This window comes from Melanerpes formicivorus, unplaced genomic scaffold, assembly GCF_026170545.1.
Source record: "Melanerpes formicivorus ecotype bairdi unplaced genomic scaffold, bMelFor1.0.p_v2 SCAF_6, whole genome shotgun sequence".
Classification (NCBI taxonomy): domain Eukaryota; kingdom Metazoa; phylum Chordata; class Aves; order Piciformes; family Picidae; genus Melanerpes; species Melanerpes formicivorus.
The window spans coordinates 1,482,258-1,507,935 of record NW_027142358.1 but is presented as its reverse complement, the minus strand read 5'-3'; the positions used below and the strand labels follow the sequence as shown (position 1 = coordinate 1,507,935).

Genomic DNA, 25,678 nt, shown 5'->3' with positions numbered 1-25,678 from the left:
CAGGTTGGAAAAGACCTTTGAGATCATCAAGTCCAACCCATCACCCAACACCATCTAATCAACTAAACCAAGTCTCCTATGAGTCTCTTCCCAAACACCTCCAGTGACAGTGACTCCACCACCTCCCTGGGCAGCACATTCCAATGGCCAACAACTCTTTCTGTGAAGAACTTTCTCCTCACCTCCAGCCTAAACTTCCCCTGGCACAGCTTGAGACTGTGTCCTCTTGTTCTGGTGCTGGTTGCCTGGGAGAAGAGACCAACCCCCACCTGGCTATAATCTCCCTTCAGGTAGTTGTAGAGAGCAATAAGGTCTCCCCTGAGCCTCCTCTTCTTCCGGCTAAGCAACCCCAGCTCCCTCAGCCTCTATGACTGAATATGACATCTACTACTTATTACAGCAAAATTTCATCATTTGTGTCTAATAAATACTGAGACCTTTAGAAGCCTTGCTTACTTCCACTGTTTCTGTGCTATTCACTGGGTCAATACTTACAAAGTATGAAATGTGTAGGTACCAAGTGTAGTTAAGAATTGATGCATAGCTAGACAGTAGAAAACAAGCAATGAAGTACTAAAGAGAAAGAGCATGGGGAGGGACTTCTTAGGATATCAGGTAGTGATGGGACTAGGGGGAATGGAATGAAGCTGGAGGTAGGAAGATTCAGGCTGGATGTGAGGAAGAAGTTCTTTACCATGAGAGTGGTGAAGCCCTGGATTGGGTTGTCCAGGGAGGTGGTTGAGGCCCCATCCCTGGAGGTGTTTAAGACCAGGCTGGATGAGGCTCAGGCCAGCCTGATCTAGTGTGAGGTGTCCCTGCCCATGGCAGAGGGGTTGGAACTAGATGATCCTTGTGGTCCCTTCCAACCCTGACTGATTCTGTGATTCTGAGTAGTTTCTTGTCATATAACTTTTTTGGTTTATTTTTTAGCAAGCAGGTTTTTTTATTCATAGTGTTGCAGAAAAGAGCCCTGCTCACACCTGTGAATGTTGGTGAAATGTGAGGACTAGGGGCCCACTATATTGTGAAAGTTGAATTGTTTGTTTCTTTCTAGGGCAACGATTTTCCTAGAAAACAAGGAGTTCCAATGGTTCTTGGAAAGTTTGTTCAAAGTTGGTAATAGCATGTTGCGATGCACATATATGAAAATGAGTTGGAAATGTGTTATATACTTGAAGGACAACTTAATGTACAAAATGAAAGGAATTTATATAAAGGTGGGGATAAATTTCTGAAAGCTATATAGAATTCCTCAGCAATTTTGCTTAATTAAGAAAAAGGCAAATTTTGAGTCTTGTTAATTGGCAGTTCAGGAAAGGTAGACGTGTGCTCATTTCAGTCATCTGCAAATTATCCAGCCCTCATTAAGTTATTGCTGAGACAGCAGTAATGCCTGAAAAGTGTCATGAATAAATGATCACGTTCACTGTGGATCTCAAAGCCACCTAGTCTCCCTTAAATTTTGAGTAAAGAGTGGGTTTAACATGAAGTATCTTGTTAAATGGTCACAAAGCATAGCTCCATAACTGCTACTTAAATTTAAAAATGGTTTAGAATAAGAGAAGAGCATATTTTTCAATTGCATTTTTGATGATCAGTGTTTAGTACATTCCTGTAATGACTGAAAACTTGCCTTATGTTCAATTAAATAGGATTATCTAGCACAGTACAGTACAGGTTGGAAGGGACCTCCAGAGGTCAATACCTACCTCTCTGCTAAAGCAGGATCACTTAGGGCAGTCCACACAGGAATGCATCCAGATGGGTTTTGAATGTGTCCAGAGAAGGAGACTCACAACCTCTCTGGGCAGCCTGTTCCAGTGCTCTGTCACCCTCATTGTAAAGAAGTTTCTCCTCGTGCTGAGGTGAAATCTTCTATGTTCAAGCTCATACCTGTTGTTTCTTGTCTTATTATTGCACATCATCAAAAAGAGCCTGGTCCCTTCCACTTGACACCCACTCCTCAGATATTTATACACATTGCTGAGATTCCCTCTCAGTCTTCTCAAAACTAAATAGCCCCAGGTCTTTCAGTCTCTCTTCACAGGAAAGGTGCTCGAATCTCCTAATCATCCTTGTGGCTCTCTGTTGGATTATCTCCAGCAGTTCTCTGTCTCTCTTGAACTGGGGAGCCCAAAACTGGACACAGTATTGCAGGTGTGTTCTCACCAGGGCAGAGCGTAGGGGGAGATGAACCTGCAGAACCATGTGCTGTTGGTGTGCATTGCATGTTTGCCGTTTTGCTCTTTTGTCAGATGAAAATAAAACCCTGTCCAGCAATTTGTCTCAGACTTTAATAATTCCTGAATCTTTTCTAACTTAATATAAAAGTTGATTTCTCACTTTAAAGGGTTTTTGGCAACTTGTTGTCATTGTTATAAAAGATCATCCTATAAAAGCAGATAAGCTGGGACTAGCTGCATTTCAAGCAGAAGTATATGGCTTCTAAAATAGAGTTCTAAAAAGTGGCCCAGAAGGAAACAGATGAGAGGAGAAACATATTCTGGAGAGTGCTTCTAAATTATAAATAGTGTGGTGTGATAAAGCTATGGAATAGTTCTCAAGATATGTTTGATTGTATTCTCCCTTGCAACAAGCTTTCCTGAGATGGATTTGGCCACCTGCTATGCGTTGCATTGCTTTGGCTCACTATAAGAATTTGCTGTGGTAATGTAGTGGTGTAGTGGTTTTAATCCACCCGCACCCACAAAAACTTGGCTAGGTGCAGTCAGAGAAGCAAATGTAGCTGTATTTTACAAGCAATGATGAAATGCAATGAATGTATACAAAATATGCAGTGTTTACAGTATCATTCCAGAATTTACAGGTGTAGTGGTTTGAGCCTTAACTGAGAGTTAAAAGCTCAAATGGGGAAAAGGCTGAGAATCCCTTCCCCACTTCCCCCCCTCCCCTCCCCTCCAAACAGGGAGAGGGAAAAAAAAAGGGTAAAGAGCAAATCCACTAAACAACAATCTGGAGTCAGCTTGGAAGTAGAGAGGTGAATAATTTTTTCTTCAAATTATATATATATGACAATAACAGGGAAAAAAAGGTTCACAAGGGCAAGGAACAAGAATGGATGGGAGGGGGACAAAAAAGAATAATACAAAACCAGTCTTTCTCTGAGGAGGCACAGAGGCAGCAGGGAAAAGGATCAGGTCCGGCCACGTGGCTGAGGAGGAGGAGGGCAGCTGCAGTAGCTCTCATCCAGCAGAGGGAGGAGCCAAAAAGGAGATCCAACAGCTATGATGTCCTGCTTTTTATACCCTGGCTGAGCAGGGAGGGGGGAGTGGAACAGACTCAGGTTTCCCAGGGGGAAACGCCCTTCAGGGAGGGTAAAGTACCCGCAAGCCCTCCCCCGTGCTTTCTTCTTTTGTTTTCAGAAAAAGGCGTTAACCCACCACAACAGGAAAGAACACAACACAGAAATCCTCCTCACAGGAGGATCCCACCTTGAGTTACCCCCAACCTCTCTCTCCCTTCCCTTTCCTCCCCAGTTAATTAGATGAAAAAGGAGAAAGAGAGAGAAAAGGATATTAAGGGAATTCCTTAGCTCACAGCTTTGTTAAGAAGTTAGTTTTTCTTATCAGTTTCAGTTAAGGGTCAGCAGCATGCATTCTGGCCAAGAAACGAAAGACAGACTCAAGCTGGGGTGAGTGAGAGAAAAGAATGTGAGAGATATTTGGTGTGGTACATCTCACATCTGACCAATGAAATTAATTTCGAATTAATCTTTGTTTTCCTTTTTACACCCAAACATTCAGCTGGAGAATTCTGCAGCTATCTTTTTCTTAAAGGCACAACCTAAAGTGTCCCAGATGATTTCTGGGTATTTTCCTCCCCTTTTATTTTGTTTGTTTGTTTGTTTTTACTGATAACTTACCCAGAATGCTATTGGCTAAGCTTGATTATTGTTGATGTTGGTTTAAAATTTGTTGTGTGCAATTTAATGAGTGTTTACAAATAGACCTTGGAGACTGATTTTGAGAAGGATGTGTAATTTTTCAGACTGTAGGCAGTGACAGTATTCCAGAAACAATGGTCTCAATTTGAACAGCCAGAATATGAACAGTGATACTCTGTAATCTTATTTTAACAAATTCTGATGCATACGTGTTGAACAAAAATAGGAAAATAGTAGGTTGACATTTGTATTTGCTCTAACAAGGCAATTTCCTCCCTGTCCTTTGCTCTTCCCCGGTGAAGTTCTATGAACTTCATTGTGTCACGTAAAACTCTGTAATACAATTGAAATAATTCCTAACTCTTACCTTTGCTTCAAGCAAAGGATGACAGCTTTGCTGAAAATAAACAGGTTTTTTTCTGGGAGGCAAGAGCTAGAATGGGTCCTTCTGAACTTGAAAAGTGGAAGTCTCCAGATAACTTTGTTGCTTCCTTTAAAGTGCAAGATATGCTAACTGTGCATTTGACATTGTATTAATGGTAGGAACCACATTGTTTGGGTGTTCTCATTCACTTCTGTCCGCAGTGGACTGGCAACTCCATCAAGGGAGCAAGCACTCAGGAAAATTGTGACATACATTGGATACTGTAATAGTGAGCTTGAAGAACTGAGGTAGACACAGTTAAATCACTTAGGAGGAGTTTCAGTGCATTTCCACTTGTTGTCTCGCTTTCCAGTAATAAGCTAAGCAGCAGGACAGCTCTGTTGTGGTGCAACAATGATGTCTTGAATAAGAATGACTTCCTGAGCTAGGTAATGTCATGTTTTACTGATAAGTTCTTGTATATGTCCATGTTCACATCTGTACTCCTTCACATGTATGTTGGAACTTTTTACCCAAATAGAGAAGGAACTGCTTCTGGCTGAGTTGCAGGTTCCTCTTCAACTCCGAGCAACTTACTAAGTACCAAATACAGTTGGGATAAGACAGGTTTCTGAGGTGCAGTTTTGGGACATCTTGAAAGTAATACATTCACCAAGGTTTGAGAAAGAAAGAACAAATCTTCAGAACAGTCTGAGAAGTAACTTTTCTTGACCAAAGATCACCTGACCTTCCAACAAGGCAGCTGGTATTGCTGAGAAAAAAAACTTCAGACATTTTAAGGGCTGATTTCATGTCAGCAAGTGTTTTTCAGAAGGGCTTGTTTGTACTCTGTTTTTTACCCACCTGGTTTGGTAATATTTTTCAAGAGGCCTGGAAACTAGAATCATTAGTGAGTTCTGGGTACAGGGAACAGGCAGGCTGGTTCCCTTGCTGCCTGATCCTCTTCAGAAGCATCTTTGGCAAGATATTAAAGGTAAAGTAATAACTTTCCTATATTCATTTTGCATTAAATGAAACCACCATAGAGTTCAAGTGAAGGATGTTCAACTCTCATTATTTCTTAAGCCTGAAGAAACTGGGTTGGCATTCTCATTCAGCACCTTTTGAAGTCCCTCAGCTGCTTCAAATACTTTGAAACTCCCAGCTATTATGAGTGAACCTTTCATCACTTTGAGGGAAAATGGCTAGATTTATGGTTTTATTGTGAACGAATTAGTTTGATAGCTACAGCATGCTGATGACTGCAGGTGTTACATGTGCAACCTCCTGAATTTTCTCTTCACTGTTTTTTCCTGCTGGCTTTTGTGCCGTGCAGCAGGGTCATTTTTCCTGCTAAGCTTTGGTCATAGCATGTACTTCATGAAATTAATGCCACATCATTGAATATGTGATTTAAGCATGTCCTTGGAACGTTTTGGTGGCCTACTTCTCAGCTATTTACCATATTTTAATCAGACACTTCAAAATGTTGTGGATAATCTGTTTTTGGCTTCCTAACAGTATGCCCAGAGCAGCATCAGTGAGCCTGCAAGGTGATAGCTTTGATGGTGCATATTTGATAGCATGCTAATCAACGTTCAGGGCTGTATTTTGATGTCTTACACTAGCAAAGAGCCAAAGGTGGTACATATGGAATTTGAGATATCTGACATGATGACTATAAGTTGTCCAGGTATTACAGCTATAAAGATTGATGTTGACTACAATGTGTGTTGCTTTTGCAAGGCGGCCTTCACTTCTGGGGTGCTTCTTTTGTCTCCCCAGGGTGCTCTGGCTTTTGTGATCCTCCCTGGGACTTTGTCATCATTAAAATGGTTCTGAGACACTCTCCTACTCAAACAGAAGAATTTATCTCCAAACATCTCTGCTGTACTATCAGTTTACATTATTGGCCTGACATGCCTTTCACCATAGGTGGAACAGGATCTGTGCTTTCTGTATACTATTGCCAAATTATTTGGCAGTGCAATAGTCAGTAATATGTTGAAGGTTCTCTTGGCTGAAATTCCTCAGCCCCAAAAAAAGCATTTAGGAAAAAAAAAATAATGGAAAGAATGGTCAGGCATTGGAATGAGATGCCCAGGGCTGCCCAGGGAGGTGGTTGAGTCACCAACCCTGGATGTGTGTAAAAGTGGTTTGGATGTGGTACATGGGGATATGGTTTAGGGGTGAACCTTGTGAAGTAGACTTATGGGTTGGACTTGGTGATCTTTTCCAACCTGAATGTTTCTGTAATTCTGTGATTTAGGATTGCTTTAGGTCTGTGTTTGTCAGCAATTTATCCTGCCTAAGCCCCTGGACCTTTTCATATATGCCTGATATGCATGCTTAGGATTCTACAAGGAGGTGTCTAGAGACATGCATAACTATCTAACGTTTTCTGATACTTATGGATCACATACATATACACCAATCTAAGCAACTAAATCGCAAGTGAGGGAACAACAGATGTGTTATCTACCACTTTCTAGATGCCCAAGTTCTGCTTTAACTGCTTGCATCATGTTCTTTCTTGTATCCAGAATGTGGGAACTCCCACAGATACCTGGAAAGCTGATCACAGCAGTAAGATGCAAGAGTGGGTGGTGGCATTTTTGGTGGTTGTTCTTTGTGCTGTTCAGGAGTATCACAATATCAGAGTACATTAGAGGTTGGAAGGAACCTCAAGAGATCATTGGGTCCAACCACCCTGCCAAAGCAAGATCACTTAGGGCAGTCCACACAGGAATGCATCTAGGTGGGTTTTGAAAGTCTTTGGAGAGGGAGTCTCCACAACCTCCTTGGGCAGCCTGTTCTGGTGCTCTGTCACCCTCACTGTAAAGTCTCCCAGAGTGCACCACTGCTCATGGAATAGGATGCTTCTTAGTAATTTTCTGTTTCATTAAGGTTTGTTCCTGCATCTGTATGTCTGTTAGTTGCTGTAGCAATTTTTGTTTGATCATGCTCCTGACTGATAGGACAGATAAAGAAGAGAGGTTTTACGGAGGTCAGCAGTACTGATTATCTACCTACTGGTTTCCTAAAAAAACGTAATTACCATTGCTATTCCTGAAGCAGAATTAACAACCATTTATACTGCAGTTTGGCCTAACACGGCAGAGTAAAAAGAAATGCTCTGAAAGACTTTTCAGCCATGGAATAAACCTGAGTGGCCAAAGAAAGATATGAGATCAAAGATGAAAGAGCTCAGTTTAGTGGTGAAATAGCACACAGATCCTGAACTGTGACAGGTTCCCTTTAGGTATATTAGTTTTACTTGCCTTGACCTGTAAATTAAATCAGTTGAGTACCTGCTTCACAATCAGATCAGCATCTCTGTTTTGGAGCTGACAACTTCTGTCCTTTGCCTGCTGCAGATGGCTGTGGTATTTGGCACCATCATCTACCATCCCACGCCCATCACAGCCTGTAGTCTCCCTGTCTTTGTTCCTTATTTTTAAACTGTGGCTAATGAGAACTGCCTGCACAGAGATTAGCTGAGGAAATGTGTTTGGTTTTGGTATCTTGAGACTTTTCCAGTGATAGAAGCAAGAAATGTATGCAGATTTATGCCAGAACAAAGCACTTTATTCCTCAAAATCTGATTTTCTCTTGGGAATTGTATAAAGAGGAAATGGTAAAAAATGAGCAGAATTTGTGATGTAGTTTTACTGGGATAGACTAAATATTTTTACAGCATTAGTGCTTTTTGTATTTTCTAGTTTGTTTTTTAAAAATATACATCGTTGATTAATCAATAATAAAAGAATATTAATTGTGTAATAAATAGCATTAGTTATGGATGTGCCACTTTCACCTCTTTCTCTGAATTGACCTAAAGATTTTGATTGGTATCAGCAGGACAGACTTCAGAGGATGGGATATGTATCCTGGTTTTTTCACTAATTTTGATTTCTGTGAACTGCTGTGAATTAAGTGTATTTTATTGTCCACACTGGCCTATCAGCTAGTACTCAGTAGAGTAGCCACTGGGGAAAAAAAACCCAAACTACTACTTAATTATGACTGTTTGGCCTGGTTTCTGACTCTGTGTCAAACAACAGTAATCAGAATTGACTTTCATCAGAAGAAACAGATTTTTAGTAGAACAGAATCACTTAATCACCAAGATTGGAAAAGACCTCGAGGATCATCAAATCCAACCTGTCACCACAGACCTCATGACTAGACTATGGCACCAAGTGCCACGTCCAATCCCTTCTTGAACACCTCCAGGGATGGTGACTCCACCACCTCCCTGGGCAGCACGTCCCAACGGCGAATGACTCTCTCAGTGAAGAACTTTCTCCTCACCTTGAGTCTAAACTTCCCCTGGTGCAGCTTGAGACTGTGTCCCCTTGTTCTGGTGCTGGTTGCTTGAGAGAAGAGACCAACTCCTTCCTGGCTACAACCTCCCTTCAGGTAGTTGTAGACAACAATAAGGTCTCCCCTGAGCCTCCTCCTCTCCAGGCTAAACACCCCCAGCTCCCTCAGCCTCTCCTCATAGGGCTTGTGCTCAGGGCCACTCCCCAGCCTTGTTGCCCTTCCCTGGACATGTTCAAGTGTCTCAATGTCCTTCTTAAACTGAGTGGCCCAGAACTGGACACAGTATGCAAGGTGTGGCCTAACCAATGCAGAGTCCAGGGGCACAATGATTTCCCTGTTCCTGCTGGCCACACTATTCTTGATGCAGGCCAGGATGCCACTGGCCTTCTTGGTCACCTGGGCACACTGCAGGCTCATGTTTAGGCAGCTGTCAATCAGCAGAAACATATAGCGGGTGGGGTTTTTGTCTTTTTTAGTTGTGGTGCAGGGTTCAGCAGGGTAGACCAAGACAAAAACTATGGACAATGACTTTTGAGGTGAGACAGTGAGAAAATATGACCAGTTGTCTCAAAATATGAGCTCTTTGAAATGTTTTAACAAAAGAATATCCCAGGCAAACCAAGCATTTTACCTAATTATGTCACTTTTTTCCTTTTCCTTTTCCTTTTCCTTTTCCTTTTCCTTTTCCTTTTCCTTTTCCTTTTCCTTTTCCTTTTCCTTTTCCTTTTCCTTTTCCTTTTCCTTTTCCTTTTCCTTTTCCTTTTCCTTTTCCTTTTCCTTTTCCTTTTCCTTTTCCTTTTCCTTTTCCTTTTCCTTTTCCTTTTCCTTTTCCTTTTCCTTTTCCTTTTCCTTTTCCTTTTCCTTTTCCTTTTCCTTTTCCTTTTCCTTTTCCTTTTCCTTTTCCTTTTCCTTCACAGAAAATTTCACCTTGGGTAGGTTTACGCAAGATCAACATCTCCTACTGGGGGTGGGATGACATGTCCCCTTTCACAAACACAACCCTGCAGTGGCTGCCTGGAGAGCCAAATGACTCTGGCTTCTGTGCCTATCTAGAAAGAGCAGAGGTGGCAGGTCTGAAAGCCAATCCGTGCACTGCAATGGCAGATGGTCTTGTGTGTGAAAAACCTGTTGGTAAGCTATCTCTTCAACTCTGTTACTGTTACTGTCATGATTAGCAAGCTGAGTTTTCATTTGGCTAAGAGGGAGATTTTTAGGCAATTTGGATTAAAGAATTTAAAGAAAAAAATTACTTTTTAGTAAAAAGAAAAAGAGTTTTAATCTAATAATACATTCTATAACATACCAAATAATAGGAATATTATTATATTTTATTAGTATATATTATTTTATTATATATTAATAATAATAATATTCCTAAACCAGCAAATATTTATTTGGGAATTAATTTATGTGGCTTAGTTTGCATTACACCAGAAGTCTTTTCTAAGTTGCTTCTAAATTAGTAGTAGTCAGGGACGACAATGCTTGTAGCTATTTGTTATAGAAGTTTGAGATGTATTTTGTGTCTTGTATGTGCAAATAACTAAGCTTATGTTAGTAGCCAATGACTATTAAATTTGTTATATCAGTATATTGATAAATTTGCTGTAAAATTGTTTAAATGGATGCTTAGGGGTGTAGTAAAACTCATGCTGAGCATTACTTAATTTTTATTAAACATTAATATATGTCTGTACAGCAACAAAAGTTTAGATGAAATGATTTCCAGCTAATTGGGAAGCAACCTCATTCCCTCTGACAAGGATTTTTTTAAATGGAGTGTGTGATTAAAGGAAAAGGAGATTGAACTAGTATTCAAAATGATAAATATTTGTGGGTTGGTTGGTTGTTGTTTTTCTTTTTCCTTTCCAGTCAGTCCCAACCAGAATGCCAGACCCTGCAAAAAGCCATGTTCCCTGCGAACAACCTGTGCCAACTGCACAAGCAATGGTATGGAATGCATGTGGTGCAGCAGTACGAAACGATGTGTTGACTCCAATGCCTATATAATCTCCTTCCCGTATGGACAGTGTCTAGAATGGCAAACGGCCACATGCTCCCGTGAGTATCATCATCAATGTTTGCTGTGGTTTAAGCTTTCCCAGAGTCCAAAAGCCCAAATGGAACAGTTTTAGATTGCCTGCCCTTTCCCTTTTTTCCTGGTAGGGGAAAGCAAATTAGGCATGAGAAAAGAGAGATAAAACCATGAAAGAAACAGTCTTGAATCAATTTGGAAGTAAAAAGCTAAGTTTAACAAAATATAAAAGGCATTTGAGTAAAAGGAAAGTTACAAAAGTATAAGGAAAAAGGGTAAATAAAAATATATACAAAACCAGGCACAGCTGGCAAAGGACTCTCTGGATGCAAAGTGAATTCTCTTTAGATGCAGTCCTTAGGAGTCTGGAGCAGCATGGAACAGGCTGTGTGTAACAGCAGGAGCAACATCTGGGGCAGCAACAAGAGAGACAGGGGTGGGAAATGGCTCCCCTTAAATAGGCTTGGTGAACAGAAAGGGGGAGTAGAATAGACTTTGACCCAGGGACCCCTGCCCCTGGGGGAGGGGACCATGTCTCTCTGCCAGCCTGGGTCAGGTTTCATTATCCACCTGGGGGCTAGGTTCTTTTCAGCCCACCCCCTCCTGAGCTGGGTGTAACCTGGCACAACATATATCCTATTAAATCAATTGTTGTGTGTGTTTTGTTTTTTTTTTTTTTTCCCCTCTCAAAAGGGCATCTATACAAATAAGATTCAACACATTCACTAGAGATTAAAATAATTCCAAGTCAATGACCTGATACAGTTACTAATTTGAGCAGTCAGTACTGTGTATGCATTTTCTAGACACAGACAGAATAATTGCTGGTTCTCTTATGATGAAACAGTCTTTTGAAAGAGTAAAATGTCTTTATTGTTCTCAGCTAAAGAAAAAATACTATGATTGTTTGCATGATTGGTCCTAGGGTGTCAACTACAGGTCATGAGTTGGAAATGAATACTTTTAAAACATAGATGTATACAGCATCAAAAAAAAAAAAAAAAAAAAAAAAGAACAAACAAGGAGACGAATTGAATTCAAAGTTTTTAAGGTTCTGATTTATTTTGTCCAAGGAGTCCATTTTCTTACCATGTGAGATAAATACTATGTTATAATAACGATAGTTTTAGTCTTGAGTATTGTAATACAGATGCAAAACAAGTGGTCTTGGTCTTCCTTAGATTCTTCTGGCAAATGCTGATTATTAACCCTCACAGATTGTTTATCCTCTCCATGGGAATTGGAGGAATTCTGTTAGGCCATCAGGCAGGTAAAGGAGGTGCAGACCTTGACAGCACCATGCAGTTCCAGTGTGTATTGGTGCCATACTGGTGCCATAATTCATGTAGATGCTGGATCAAGCTGCCCGGTGCTTAGATTCTCATTTCAGTCATAATCTTATCTCAGTCACCACCCTACAGGAGACTGGTTCTTTGTATTTTTGCTGTCCTTCAGGATTTGATGAAAGTGTTTCCTAACTGTAAAGGACTTCAGTCCAGTGGTAGCCCAACCTGGACTTCTGAAGTGTGCTATTGAACTCTCATTACTGCTCTTAATCTGTGAGAGTGTTTTTTTTCTAGTTACTTCTACCTTCCTTTCTCTCTCCATAAGGATCTTTTCATGTCAGCACCTCTGGAACATTTTAGTTCTGGATGTGTTGTAATATGATTGATGATGTTAACTGCAAGAAACAGGGGCATAAGAGGATCATGATTTCACTTAGTAGGTTATGGGTACAAATATAAAAACTACAGAAAATGGTTACTTGTTTTCACTTGAGGCTTGGGAAAATATTGAGCAAAGAAAAGTTGTGTTGTACCTGTAGCAGGAGGAAGAGATTGGATGAGGCACTTGGTGCCATGGATTAGTTGATTAGATAGTGTTGGATGATAGGTTGGACTTGATGATCTTAAAGGTCTTTTCCAACCTGATTAATTCTATTCTATTCTAAAATTTCCAGAACACCACATGAATGATGCTTAGCTTTAAAAAACAGCATATTTCAAAGCTTTAAAAAATAGTGTTTATCATGTCAGCTCAAAGTTTGTTTTCTGTTTTAGTTTGTGCAGCACTTGCACATCATCACGAAGATTCAGTTTGTTTGGGGAACATGTGAAATTTGTTTTAATTGTCATTTTTTGGGTCTGTAAAAGTTTGTATTAACTGAGGCAAAGGGGATTTGTTGCAAACCAGTTCGTCATTGTATAAAGGCAGTTTTGTATGGAAATGTAGAATAGAATAGAATAGAATAGACCAGACTGGAAGAGACCTTCAGGATCATTGTGTCCAACCTATCAACTAATCCAACCCACCTAAACAACTAACCCATGGCACCAAGCATCCCATCAAGTCTTCTCCTGAACACCTCCAATGATGGTGACTCCATCACCTCCCTGGGCAGCCCATTGCAATGGGCAATCACTCTCTCTGTATAGAACTTCTTCCTCATATCCAGCCTAAACCTCCCCTGGTGCAGCCTGAGACTGTGTTCTCATGTTCTGGTGCTGGTTGTGTAGGAGAAGAGACCAACATCTGCCTGTCTACAACCTCCCTTAAGGTAGTTGTAGAGAGCAATAAGGTCTCCCCTGAGTCTCCTCTTCTCCAGGCTAAGCAACCCCAGCTCCCCCAGCCTCTCCTCATAGGGCTTGTGCTTCAAACCCCTCACCAACCTCGTTGCCCTTCTCTGGACACATTCCAGCAAGTCAACATCCTTCCTAAACTGAGTGACCCAAAACTGGACACAGGACTCAAGGTGTGGCCTAACCAGTGCAGTGTACAGGGGAGAATCACCTTCCTGCTCCTGCTGGCCACACTGTTCCTGATGCAGGCCAGGATGCCATTGGCCCTCTTGGCTGCCTGGGCACACTGCAGGCTCCTGTTCAGCCTACCATCGACCAGTACCCCCCAGGTCCCTCTCTGCCTGGCTGCTCTCCAGCCACTCTGCCCCCAGCCTGTAGCTCTGCATGGGGTTGTTGTGGCCAATGTGCAGAACCTGGCACATGGATGTGTTCAATCTCATGCTGTTGGATTCTGCCCATCTGTCCAGCCTGTCGAGGTCCCTCTGCAAAGCCTCACTACCCTCCAGCAGATCAGCTCCTGACCCCAGCTTGGTGTTGTCCGCAAATTTACTGATGATGTATTTTCTGTTCAACAGATTTAAACAAGAGTCTGTGTCTACAAGCAGGGTTTTGTCAGAGTTTTAGAGTCTTAGTTATTTTACATTTAAACAAGAAAATGAATATTCAAATCAAACATCAATTTAGTCTAAATTACTGTATTTTGTTTTTTGATTTAGCTATACCATTATTGCTGCTGAGGTAGTGAGGTAGATTCCTTTATCAAGGGGTAGTATTTCTATGTACTTGAAAAATGGAATGTAATAATATCTTAAAAAAGGAAATACTCTTTTTCCCCCCCCTTCTTCTTTTTTTTTTTTTTAAACATTTATTCTTAGTTACTTCTTTCTGAAGTTTTTGATGTTTTCCTTTGAATAAAAAAAGCCCCAAACTTCACACAAGCATGTATGATTTATAAGAAAAAATAAACCGACAGAGAACTCCACATTTATTTTCACAACTTGGAAGTAAAATGAAAACCACTGTTTTATTGGTGACATTTTGTCATTTTAATACCTGCTTGCCAAAAAATTGCATTCCACTCATCTCCCCATCTTCCATCCATTATGACTTTTGATTGAGTAGCTGACAGTTGAACAATCTTGGGCCACCTCTTGAATTTCAAAGAGCATTTCTGCTCGAATATCCCCTGCTTCCATAAACAATAACTCTGTTAGGTCTCTTCTGGTTTTGAACTGAATGCCACAACAGAGAGTATCTAAGGATGTTCACTTTTAGTTCTGTTTTATCTTCCAGGAAGATAGTGCAACTGATACTTCAGAACTGTTTTCTTCTAGCTCTATTAATAGCAGCATGAGAATAGTTTGGATCATTTACAGTGCATCTCTGAAAGGGTAGGCCAGCTAGTAGAGAATGGTGGTCTTTATTTTTCTGTCTATCTTGAAATGTATTAATCCCCTCTTAATTTGCATTATTCGGCTTCAGGTCATCTGAGAGTTTGTTGAAAACTAATTGTTTGCATGTTTGATGTTGATTTCCAGGAAGAGTGGAGAGTGGGTTGTGGGCTCCACCCAGCCTTTTCCATATGTGGAAAATTGAAACATTTCTTCCTATGTGGATTCTTCCAAGGCGAATAGAATAGAATAGAATAGAATAGAATAGAATAAGCCAGGTTGGAAGAGACCTTCAAAAATGATACAAAAGCATGTGCTAACTTTCTGCACTGTTGAAGTCATTTGAGATCACATTCAAATTCTTAACTGCCTGTTCTCTTGATACCAAAATCTATCTTTAGACTACTGGAGTTTTTATTTTTTTATAATCTCTGACTTCTGTTACTTTTAAACAGTTTTAATAGTTGCTGAAATCAGAGTATCTAGCTTTATTTGGCTGCCAGTTTATTTAATTCAAAATGGGATTGTTCTGTTCAGTGTACCCTTTATAGCCTAGATTCAAGTATTGCCTTTATGCAGTAGAGTGATTCAGGTAGCTGTGAACATTAGTTGGATATCAGAGTATCACAGTATCACCAAGGCTGGAAAAGACCTCAAAGGTCATCAAGTCCAACCTGTCACCACAGACCTGATGACTAGACCATGGCACAATATAATGTCCTGGCTGCAGCTTAGCCAAACTGAGAGGGTACAGTCATGTAGAAGCCCTTTGAGAGTCCTCCAGAAAAGAAACCCCGCAAGCCCTATGAGGAAAGACTGAGGGAGCTGGGGTTGCTCAGCCTGGAGAAGAGGAGGCTCAGGGGTGACCTTCTCACTCTCTACAACTACCTGAAGGGAGGTTGTAGACAGGCGGATGATGGTCTCTTCTCCCAGGCAGCCAGTACCAGAACAAGAGGACACAGTCTCAGGCTGTGCCAGGGGAGGTTCAGGTTGGATGTTAGGAAGAAGTTCTATACAGAGAGAGTGATTGCCCATTGGAATGGGCTGCCCAGGGAGGTGGTGGAGTCGCCATCATTGGAGGTGTTCAGGAGGAGACTTGATGGGGTACTTGGTGCCATGGGTTAGCTGTTTGAGTGGGTTGGATTGGTTGATGGGTTGGACGCGATGATCTTGAAGGTCTCTTCCAACCTGGTTTGGTTTATTCTAAATAAAGTTTATTCTAAATAAACCTTTAAAGTGCTGTCTGTTTGGTTTGAATTTGAGTTACTACATTTTTCTGATTATTATCACTCTTTTTGGATTATTGACCTTGTCTTGAATTCTTAAGTTTTCCCATTGGAAGACTATGTCAATAAAATTAGTAACGTATGAAACCCATATTATGTATTAATAATAAGCACAGCCTCATCTATTTTATCGTGGGATTTAATGAAGATATGTAATATTATTCTGCTACACTAGCTTTATTTGAAATCTTTGTTGGTGAACTTCCATGTAACAAACACCTGCTGTGTATTTTGTGACCTCTGAAGGAGGGCAACTTTTACAGAAAATGGAAATATTCTTGCCAGTGTTACTGACTTTCTTTTAATATACACAAGGAAATAGTAATGCAAAGTGATTGCTTCATCAACTGTTACAAAATCCTAACACCTTATTTAGTTTAAAAAAATAACAAAAACAAATCTCAAAACCCAGACCAAAACCTCAGAATAATTCTTTCATTATTAATATTGTGTTTCATATAATAAAGCTCAAAACTGCTCTGGACTGAGGACTTGTGGACAGTGTTTGGAACAACCCGGCTGTGGATGGTGCAATGATCCCAGTAACACTGGAAAAGGGCAATGTTTGGAAGGATCATCAAGAGGCCCAATGAAGCCTGTTGGCATGCACTCCAATGAAATGGTGCTCGATGCTAATCTTTGCCCAAAAGAGAAGAATTATGAGTGGTCTTTTATCCAATGTCCAGGTAAGATTTACTTCCCTTCTTGTATATCAATTAAGATTCTCTGTTTCAGCATGCCAAATGACAACTTTATTTGGAACGATGCAAATAACACTGCCATTTATTTGCAAACAGGTTTTCACCCATCCTATCCTTCTGCTTTTTAAAATCCACCTGTATCAATTTGCTTCAGCTCTTGCTTTCTCCTGGCTTCTATATTCACCAAAGAGCAGTGCAGCTGGGGAGGAATTATCAGCAGCTGCTGCTGACCAGGAGCAGGAACTTCCTGTGTCCTTGCTGCTCAAGCAAAAGTCCATCTGGTTGTGAGATTGGGGGGTGGCCAACAAATATCTGAGCTGTGCCTCCAGTTTACCTTTGTGGTGGGTCAAAAAAACCTACCACAACCTTTCAGACGTTTTGAGCTAATAGAATGTGTGCAGCACTGGTCAGGCCACACCTTGAATACTGTGTCCAGTTCTGGGCCCCTCAATTCAAGAGAGATGTTGAGGTACTGGAACGTGTCCAGAGAAGGGAGACGAAACTGGTGAGGGGCCTGGAACACAGCCCTGTGAGGAGAGGCTGAGGGAGCTGGGGTTGCTTAGCCTGGAGGAGAGGAGGCTCAGGGGAGACCTTATTGCTGTCTACAGCTACCTGAAGGGAGGTTGCAGCCAGGTGGGGGTTGGTCTGTTCTCCTAGGCAACCAGCACCAGAAGGAGGGGAAACAGTCTCAAGTTGTGCAAGGTGAAGTTCAGGCTGGATATTAGGAACAGGTTCTTCACAGAGAGAGTGATTTGCCATTGGAATGTGCTGCCCAGGGAGATGGTGGATTCACTGTCCTTGGAGATCTTCAAGAAAAGCCTGGATGAGGCACTTAGTACCATGGTCTGGTTGACTGGACAGGACTGGGTGATAGGTTGGACTGGATGATCTTGGAGATCTCTTCCAACCTCGTTGATTCTATGATTTTTTAATCTTCAAGAGAATTCCTGAAGTCTCAGGCATACCAATCTGAGTATAGTATTTGAATTTTGAAGTTCACTGGAAATGTAACCAAGACATCAAGTGTTTTAAGACTGTGGAAAGCTGCAAGTGTACAGCCATATGGAAATACTCAAGTCCTGAAAGCAGGGGGTGAAAGCAGCAGTGCAGTCCTGAAAGCAGTGCGAAAGCAGCAGTGTAGTAGTGCAGGCAAATCAAAAGCACATTGGGGAGTATGACAGACCTCCAGTGATAACTGACAATAAACAGTATATTTTAAAACCTTGAAAACTTTTTTTTCTTTTCAGAATAAATGGTGTAATTGTGCCTAAATTGTTTTCCCAGCAAGTGTTCCTGCTGCTGATAAATTCAGAAGCTTGGAGCTTCTCTAGGATCAGAAATTTTAGGGGTACATGAAGCTAAGCTGTTGGTTTGGTGTTTTGTTTCCCCCCTCTCTCCTGGGTACTTTTTTCACTGATGCCTTTTTCTCTCTGTGTATATGTATACCTATATGTGTGAATTTATATATAGCTATACTTATGTGGATTATTTCAAAAGCAGAATCTCTGAAGAAAGATTTAGTTTAGTAATATTAAAAAAAAAAAAAAAATTAGAGGTAGAGAGCAGATTTTAATTATTTTTTTTTTTAAGTTTAAACTTTAGAATATGGAAATTCAGTCCAAAACTGGCAAATATTTTAAGTTAAAACCAAGAAAATGCAAACCCTCTAATACTGTTTCCTGAATAAAGAAGCCTCTAGGAAATTTTTGGAAGCAATAGAATGACATTACATTGTATGGAAACTTCGGTTCTTTGTATAGAATAGAATAGAATAAACCAGGTTGGAAGAGACCTTCAAGATCATCGCGTCCAACCTATCATCCAACACCACCTAATCAACTAAACCATGCAACCAAGCACCCTGTCAAGTCTCCTCCTGAACACCTCCAGTGATGGCAATTCCACCACCTCCCTGGGCAGTCCATTCCAATGGGCAATCACTCTCTCTGTGTAAAACTTCCTCCTGACCTCCAGCCTGAACTTCCGCTGGCGCAGCCTGAGACTGTGTCCTCTTGTTCTGGTGCTGGTTGAGTAGGAGAAGAGACCAACCTCTGCCTGTTTACAACCCCCCTTCAGGTAGTTGTAGAGAGCAATAAGGTCACCCCTGAGTCTCCTCCTCTCCAGGCTAAGCAGCCCCAGCTCCCTCAGCTTCTCTTCATAAGGCTTGTGTTCCAAACCCCTCACCAACTTCGTTGCCCTTCTCTGGACTCGTTCCAGCAAGTCAACCTCCTTCCTAAACTTAGGGGCCCAGAACTGGACACAGAATACACATTTATTGATAGTAAGTGCAATTAGACATTCACTGCACAGTGAAATTCCAATATAGAATAGAATCATAGAATTGTTAGGCTTGGAAAGGACCTCAAGGATTATTTAGTTTCAAACCCCCTGCCATGGTCAGGGACACCTCACACTAGATCACATCGCCCAGAGCCACATCCAGCCTGCCCTTAAAAACCTCCATGGATGAGGCTTCTACCGTCTCCCTGGGCAACCTGTTCCAGTGCCTTCACCCTCATGATGAAGAATGACTTCCTGACATCCAATCTGAATATACCCACTTCTATTTTTTTCCCATTCCCCCCAGTCCTATCACTCCCTGAGACTCTAAAATAGTCCCTCCCCAGCTTTCTTGTAGGGCTGCTTAAGATGGTGGAAGGCCACAATAAGGTCTCCTTGGAGCATTCTCTTCTCCAGACTGAACAGCCCCAACTCCCTCAGCCTGTCCTCAAAGGAGAGGTGCTCCAGCCCTCTTATCATCCTTGTGGCCATCTCTGAACACACTCCGACATCTACCAATCTCTCCCTACCAATCTCTCCCTACCTACCTAATACCTTCCCATTACCTCCCTATAGCTATCTGTACCTCCCTATACATATATTATCTATAGTATATAGATATAGTTATATATTTTAATATCTTTTAAACAGCTATCTATCTATCTATAGATACAGATATGTATATTGCTTGTCCAAAACGTGTCATGATCTTGTTTAATAATTGTTCTTCTTGGAAAAAATTCTGTACTTACTGTATGTTCAGAATAAGAATTCACTTTGGTTTAAAACCCTCCATGTGCTCTGAGTTTAGGAGGCAAACCCTACAGAAGCCATAGAACTAAAATTGAATTAATGTGAAATTTCATTTTGATTGGTACATGCTGTAGGTTTTGATCCTAGGCTCTTGTTTTCATTTTCTCAAAACATTATCTGTAATGGATTATACTAACATGGTTTATTATTCTCAGGACAGCAATCATCTGATGTACTTGAAACAAGATAGAATTGATACTGTGTCAGTATAAGCTTGCTGAACAGTCTGTGATGTGGATGAAAATAAAAACAAATAGGTTGTAACATTTAGTTTGAAGATTTTTCTGCCACACTGGTCAATAGTTGGGCAAATCATCCATGTTCATTCATGGATGCACTTAGTTTTCCTTGTAGTTCTTATCCATTCTCTTTGTAATGCTTCTGGGCAATTGTGGTGGTGATAAATATTTTAAATTCATTCTCATTTTCTGTCCAAATCTTTAAAACTAGTTTTCAGCAGGTAGCATAAGAAAAATGTTTCTTTTTGTGACTGGTCATTTTGAAATCAATAGTCTTCAAAGCAGCTGTCACAGTATTTCCTTTGATGGGAGAAGATTTTCATTTTTTCATCACATTTATGGTTAACTAAGCTATTATTATATGATAAAATGAAAAACTATCATATATTTAAAAAAGGAAAAAGGAAAAATAGTGTTGGCATTTCCTCCCATGAGGAGAGCAGCTGAGGTAGAATAGAAGCCCAAGCTTGGCTTTCAAGCCTACATTTCTCCTCTGAAAAGCAGTGTGAATTGATTCTAGAGTTTGCTTATAACTCGATGAAGTATTCTCTCCCCAGATCCCCAGACATCCTTTTCCTATGTTTTCCTAGTTTTAAGTATTTTGTTAAAATGATTATTATCAATGGTTTTAGGCATCAGCAGCCATTTAAACACAGAGGTCAAAAGTAAATTACACATAAAATTGCTTATCTCCAGGGGAGCCTCAGTGAAGATTCAGCTGCAGCATATTTGTATGTATTAGAAAATGACTTTGTGGTTGGCAGTGGTGTGCACTAAAATCACTGATATAAAAAAAGTCTTAAAAAAAAATTAACTGCTCATTTTAAATGATCTTTACTTCTCATCTTAAATGTTCATTAGAGTATCTCATTATTTTCATTATTATTTTAATTATTTAATACTGATAGCTTCAGCAGTGTGCCCAGGTGGCCAAGAGGGCCAATGGCATCCTGGCCTGCATTAGGAATAGTGTGGCCAGCAGGAGCAGGGAAGTCATTGTGCCTCTGTACTCTGCATTGGTTAGTCCGCACCTTGAGTACTGTGTCCAGTTCTGGGCCCCTCAGTTTAAGAAGGACATTGAAACTCTTGAACATGTCCAGAGAAGGGCAACAAGGCTGGGGAGAGGCCTTGAGCACAGCCCTGTGAGGAGAGGCTGAGGGAGCTGGGATTGTTTAGCCTGGAGAAGAGGAGGCTCAGGGTTCACGTCATTGCCCTCTACAACTACCTGAAAGGTGGTTGTAGCCAGGAAGGGGTTGGTCTCTTCTCTCAGCCAGCCAGCACCTCAACAAGGGGACACAGTCTCAAGCTGTGCCAGGGGAGGTTTAGATTTGAGGTGAGGAGGAAGTTCTTCACCGAACGAGTCATTCGTCATTGGAATGTGCTGCCCAGGGAGGTGGTGGAGTCACCATCCCTGGAGGTGTTCAAGAGGGGATGGGACGTGGCACTTGGTGCCATGGTCTAGTCATGGGGTCTGTGTTTATAGGTTGGACTCAATGATCCTTGAGGTCTCTTCCAACCTTAATTGTACTGTGATTGCACTTGCCTATATCATAGGAAGGCATCGAACTGCGCAACTGTTTTGATTTGTCACTTTTACCACTGAGATACTTATTTGGAGGAAAATATATAATGTAATCTGAAAGTGGTGTGCTCTGGCAGTTGTAGTTTGCATTGGATTTCGTTCTTTGCATTTGTTTTAGGGTGAGTTTTTCTTTTTGAGCATGATTTAAGATCTCTTCCATTTTCTTAAGAGCTATAATGAGCTCTTAAAATCTTATAAAGAGCTCTTTATAAGTCATAATTAGCTCTTATAAAGATCTAATACTATGACTTACAGAAAACTAAAATTCACAATTCATTATTCTTTAAATAACACACACACAGAAAGAAATGCAGAACTAAGCAATTAGGAGGGGTTGATAATCAATTAATCAATACTTGCTAGTTAGAGAATATCAGACTGAAATATTTTCCCTACATTATGATAGTCTTAATTAGATGATCTTACTTTACTGTACTGGAACACTTATTTAATGTAGTCTCTGCTTTTGCTTCTGTTTTATTGTGCTGCATTTGTTTCTTAACAATTACTTTCAGTGATTAAATGTGTAACACACATAAACAAACCTAAAATGGAGCTGTGATTCGTGTGGGGTTTGTTCCTTGAGAAAGGCAATATACTGTAAATGGCAAAGTGCCTGGAGGAGGACACCACAAAGTTACCTAAAAATCAAACATTCTCAGGAATAAAGAAAATCCTTCTACTTTCTAAAGGTATTGAGACAAGACAAGGGAGAAAAGATAACTTGTAATTTCTAAAGATATTTAAACAAGACTGTGAGAGGTCACCTGTTCCAGTGGTACAGAAATGTTTGCTATTCATTTACAAGGCATAGCTATAGAAGAAAGAAGAGATTTTAAACTCGTGTGGCTTAAGGGGCTATGAGTAAATTTATTCAACTACTAAATTATGAAACAGCTCTAAAAAGTTTGAAATCCAAAAGTAAGAAGTGCAGACACAGTTACTGTGATGTTTAGATTAAAAATCCAAATTGAACAAAAAAAAGCCCCAAACCACCACAATAAATCTTACAGAGACAGCCATGTCCTCTGCTGAGTCTTACACACCCTTCACCAGGAAAGGATTGACAGGTTTGACATAGTCTGACGTTTGACAAGCTGCTGGAATTGACAGATTGCTAATCTGCTGAGCGCTGTGAGCTCTGAGGTCCCACTCTATAGCGAGGTCATCCTTCAAAACCTCTTGGTCATTCAGCCAAGTCATGGCAGCAGGATCAATGATTTTGGCAGAAATCATGTTGTGATTTTGCTGCAATAGCGTTCAGGACTTTCTGATTTTCTTCAAAATGTGGAGCACTGGAATGGAGATACAGTGCAAGATTAATGCTTTGTGATACTGTTATTTGATAAAAAACAATTTTATGCTTTTAAGGTCAGGCATAAAAACATTGTTGATAGTAGTTAATCTTTTTTTCTTTTCACTTTCCCCAAAGTCAGTTGTGGTTAAGAGGGACTGGAGCTGTTGGTGGTCCTGATGTCCCTAAACCCCTTAGTATGCCAAAGGTAACGTGAGGAACAGAAATGTTGAGGATGAGACAGTCTTCAGGGTTGTTTGTCTGGTGGTTCTATTGTATTTTATTTTTTATTTGTTTGCTTTTTTTTTTCTTGTTGTTGGTTAGATAAAAGTTTGAGTGTGAGTTGTTCATCTTCCTCATTTCTCCATCACAGTAGTCTTTCGAATGCTTCACGGTGGATTTCATGCAGGTGTGGGGTTTTCATTTGCTCTCAGCTGGTGACTGACTGCCTCTGAACAGGTTTCTTGAGTGACCATCATAGTACAGTTTGGGTTGGAAAGGATCTCTGAGAGAGACTAAAAGCTTGTCTCTCCTGGTGTGACTCAACAAAGATAAAATCACTTGCTGCTTGCCCAGACAATAGCTGATATGTGTTGGGCAGAGCCGCTGGAAGGACTCTTGGAAGGTGCAGAGATAACATTGCTCACTGGACCACAGCTGGTCTTGCAACAATGGACCAAGGCCACCTTTGGGAATATTCATAAGACAAGATAATCTCCACCCATCAAGTACCTGGAAAGGGAGGATGGTGAGACAATGGATTCACCACCTGCTTCCTGATGTGTAGTGAGTGTGTGGGCAGGTAGATGGAGAAGGAGGAGGCAAAGGCCCCCCACCTCCATCCAGACCCCTGCCCAAATACACAGGAATACACAGAAAGATTTCCTGGGGAATGATACTTGGATACTTACCTCAGGATGTTTTCCTGGCCCCTGAGTTCCTGAGGGACAATACTTGGACACATAATTAAGGACTAAAAAACTGTGTGAAAGACTTGAGCAACTACTGCCTCAGCAGAAGTAAAACAGAGAACCGAAAACACAGATGAAGGAAAACACAGGAGAAGGACAATGCCACTGAGAAAGAAAGCAGGAGAGAAGGGAAAGCCTGAGACAATGCTGCTCTGAAGAAAAGAGGCCATGGAGCCTGGAAGAAGCAGACTGAACCTTCTCTCCGTGTCCTAAGATCTGCCTGCTGCAACTCATCCTGCTGCAACTTTGCCTGCAGCCAAAGCCTCATCATCCTTTCTCTACAGACCCTACATCTCCTGCAGCACCTTTCCTCCATAGACTCAAACTGTCTTGGGGGGGTGGGTGAGGGGTGTGGTAATATAATTCCTCTTCTCTCTCTCTCTATTCTCTCTCTCTCCCCTTCTGATCCATCCACTTTATTTATGTAATAAGTAGTCTAGCTGTTGATATTTTGGCCTCGTTTGTGCCTCTAATTTCACAACACAGGAATATGCAAAAGAACTGAGTCTCTTTCATACACATCATACCTTCTGTGGTCTTTTGTGTGAATTCATGTCTTGCCACAATACTATTTTAAAGAGGTAATGTGTCGAAGTACAGATATTTATGCTGGTCATTAGTCAGGATTCAGCTCCTTCAGAATTACATTGTACTGCAATTTTGTGATAAAGGAAAAAATTTGTTCCCAAAAGCAGTTTAATAACGGCTTTTAAATGTTATGTTCTAGCTTGCCAGTGCAACGGCCACAGCACCTGCGTCAACAGTAATGTCTGTGATCAATGTAAAAACCTCACCACAGGAAGACAATGTGAAACGTGCATGCCAGGATATTATGGGGACCCCACAAATGGAGGGCAGTGTACAGGTAAGTCATTCTGCTAGGAAGAAAAGAAAAAAATATATCATATGATGTTTTATGTAATGTGAATTTAACTTTTCTAATGTAACGTGAAATCAGCTTTTCTTTAAAGGTTAAACATCTCTTTGATAATGCAAATGAGTTGGTCAGCTAAATTAATGATTCAAAACCAGGTTAATAGCTTTTAGAGAAACCTTGCCTTCAGAATCATTATTTTGCAGTTGTTTGGTCTGGATGCTCTAAGAACAAGATGGGAGAGAGATCTGGACAGGCTGGATCAATGGGCTGAGGCTAGTGGTGTGAGATTCAACAAGGCCAAGTTCAGGGCCCTGCACTTCGGCCACAATAACCTCATACAGCGCTCCAGACTGGGAGATGAATGACTGGAGAGCAGCCTGGCTGAGAGGGACTTAGCATAATGTAGGATAGCACTGATTTGTATAAATGTGTGCTGCTAGTAGAAAAATGATGCCTTTAACAGACCATCAAGTCTTGTTCATGAATAGTTTAAAGAGCAAAGCCTGGTACACTGAGGATTGTCAGGTACCCTCAGGAATTCCATCTGTTTCATTTTGTAATAGCTGCCATTGGAGGATTCTCCCTGAAGTAAAAGAGAATCAAATCCAATACTCCAGATGGTTTTGGTATATTCCCTTATAATTGAATTTATCCTTCCTTCCCCTGTTTAACATGAAAAGTCATTAAGATGAGATTGGATCCAGGAGGGTGCTAGAAAGTTTTGTCCTGTGACAACTTCTGTGTTATTGATGTTACTTAAACTGGACCTTTGCTCTGAGGGAATGTCTGTTCATTTTAAGGGTTCACTTGTTCCTCCCCACTCGAGCATGCAGGAGTCAATGCAGAAAGCTGCACATCTGGTAAACTCAAGCACGATATGTAGAAAGTGTGTTCAAGGGGATGGAAAGATTAATGTCTGCCCCTATTGACAATTTCACATTTTGCTGGTGCTTTATGACACCTTAAATAATTCTTAATAGTTCTCTTATTTCCTGAAGTTGACAAAATGTTCTTTTGCTGTCTATATCACCTTTAT

The 25,678-nt window shown here is 40.8% G+C and overlaps 1 protein-coding gene across 2 annotated transcripts in view; it reads left to right on the top strand.

Moving 5' to 3' along the window:
- The window catches only part of ATRNL1 (attractin like 1), a 618,199-nt gene that overhangs the window by 131,390 nt on the left and 461,131 nt on the right, over nucleotides 1-25,678 (top strand). For both annotated transcript variants that reach the window (XM_068139299.1, XM_068139300.1), the window contains exons 16-19: nucleotides 9,512-9,725; nucleotides 10,467-10,655; nucleotides 16,353-16,571; nucleotides 24,493-24,630. In XM_068139299.1, the coding sequence (XP_067995400.1) occupies nucleotides 9,512-9,725; nucleotides 10,467-10,655; nucleotides 16,353-16,571; nucleotides 24,493-24,630 (760 nt within the window). The remainder of the gene's footprint in view (nucleotides 1-9,511; nucleotides 9,726-10,466; nucleotides 10,656-16,352; nucleotides 16,572-24,492; nucleotides 24,631-25,678) is intronic.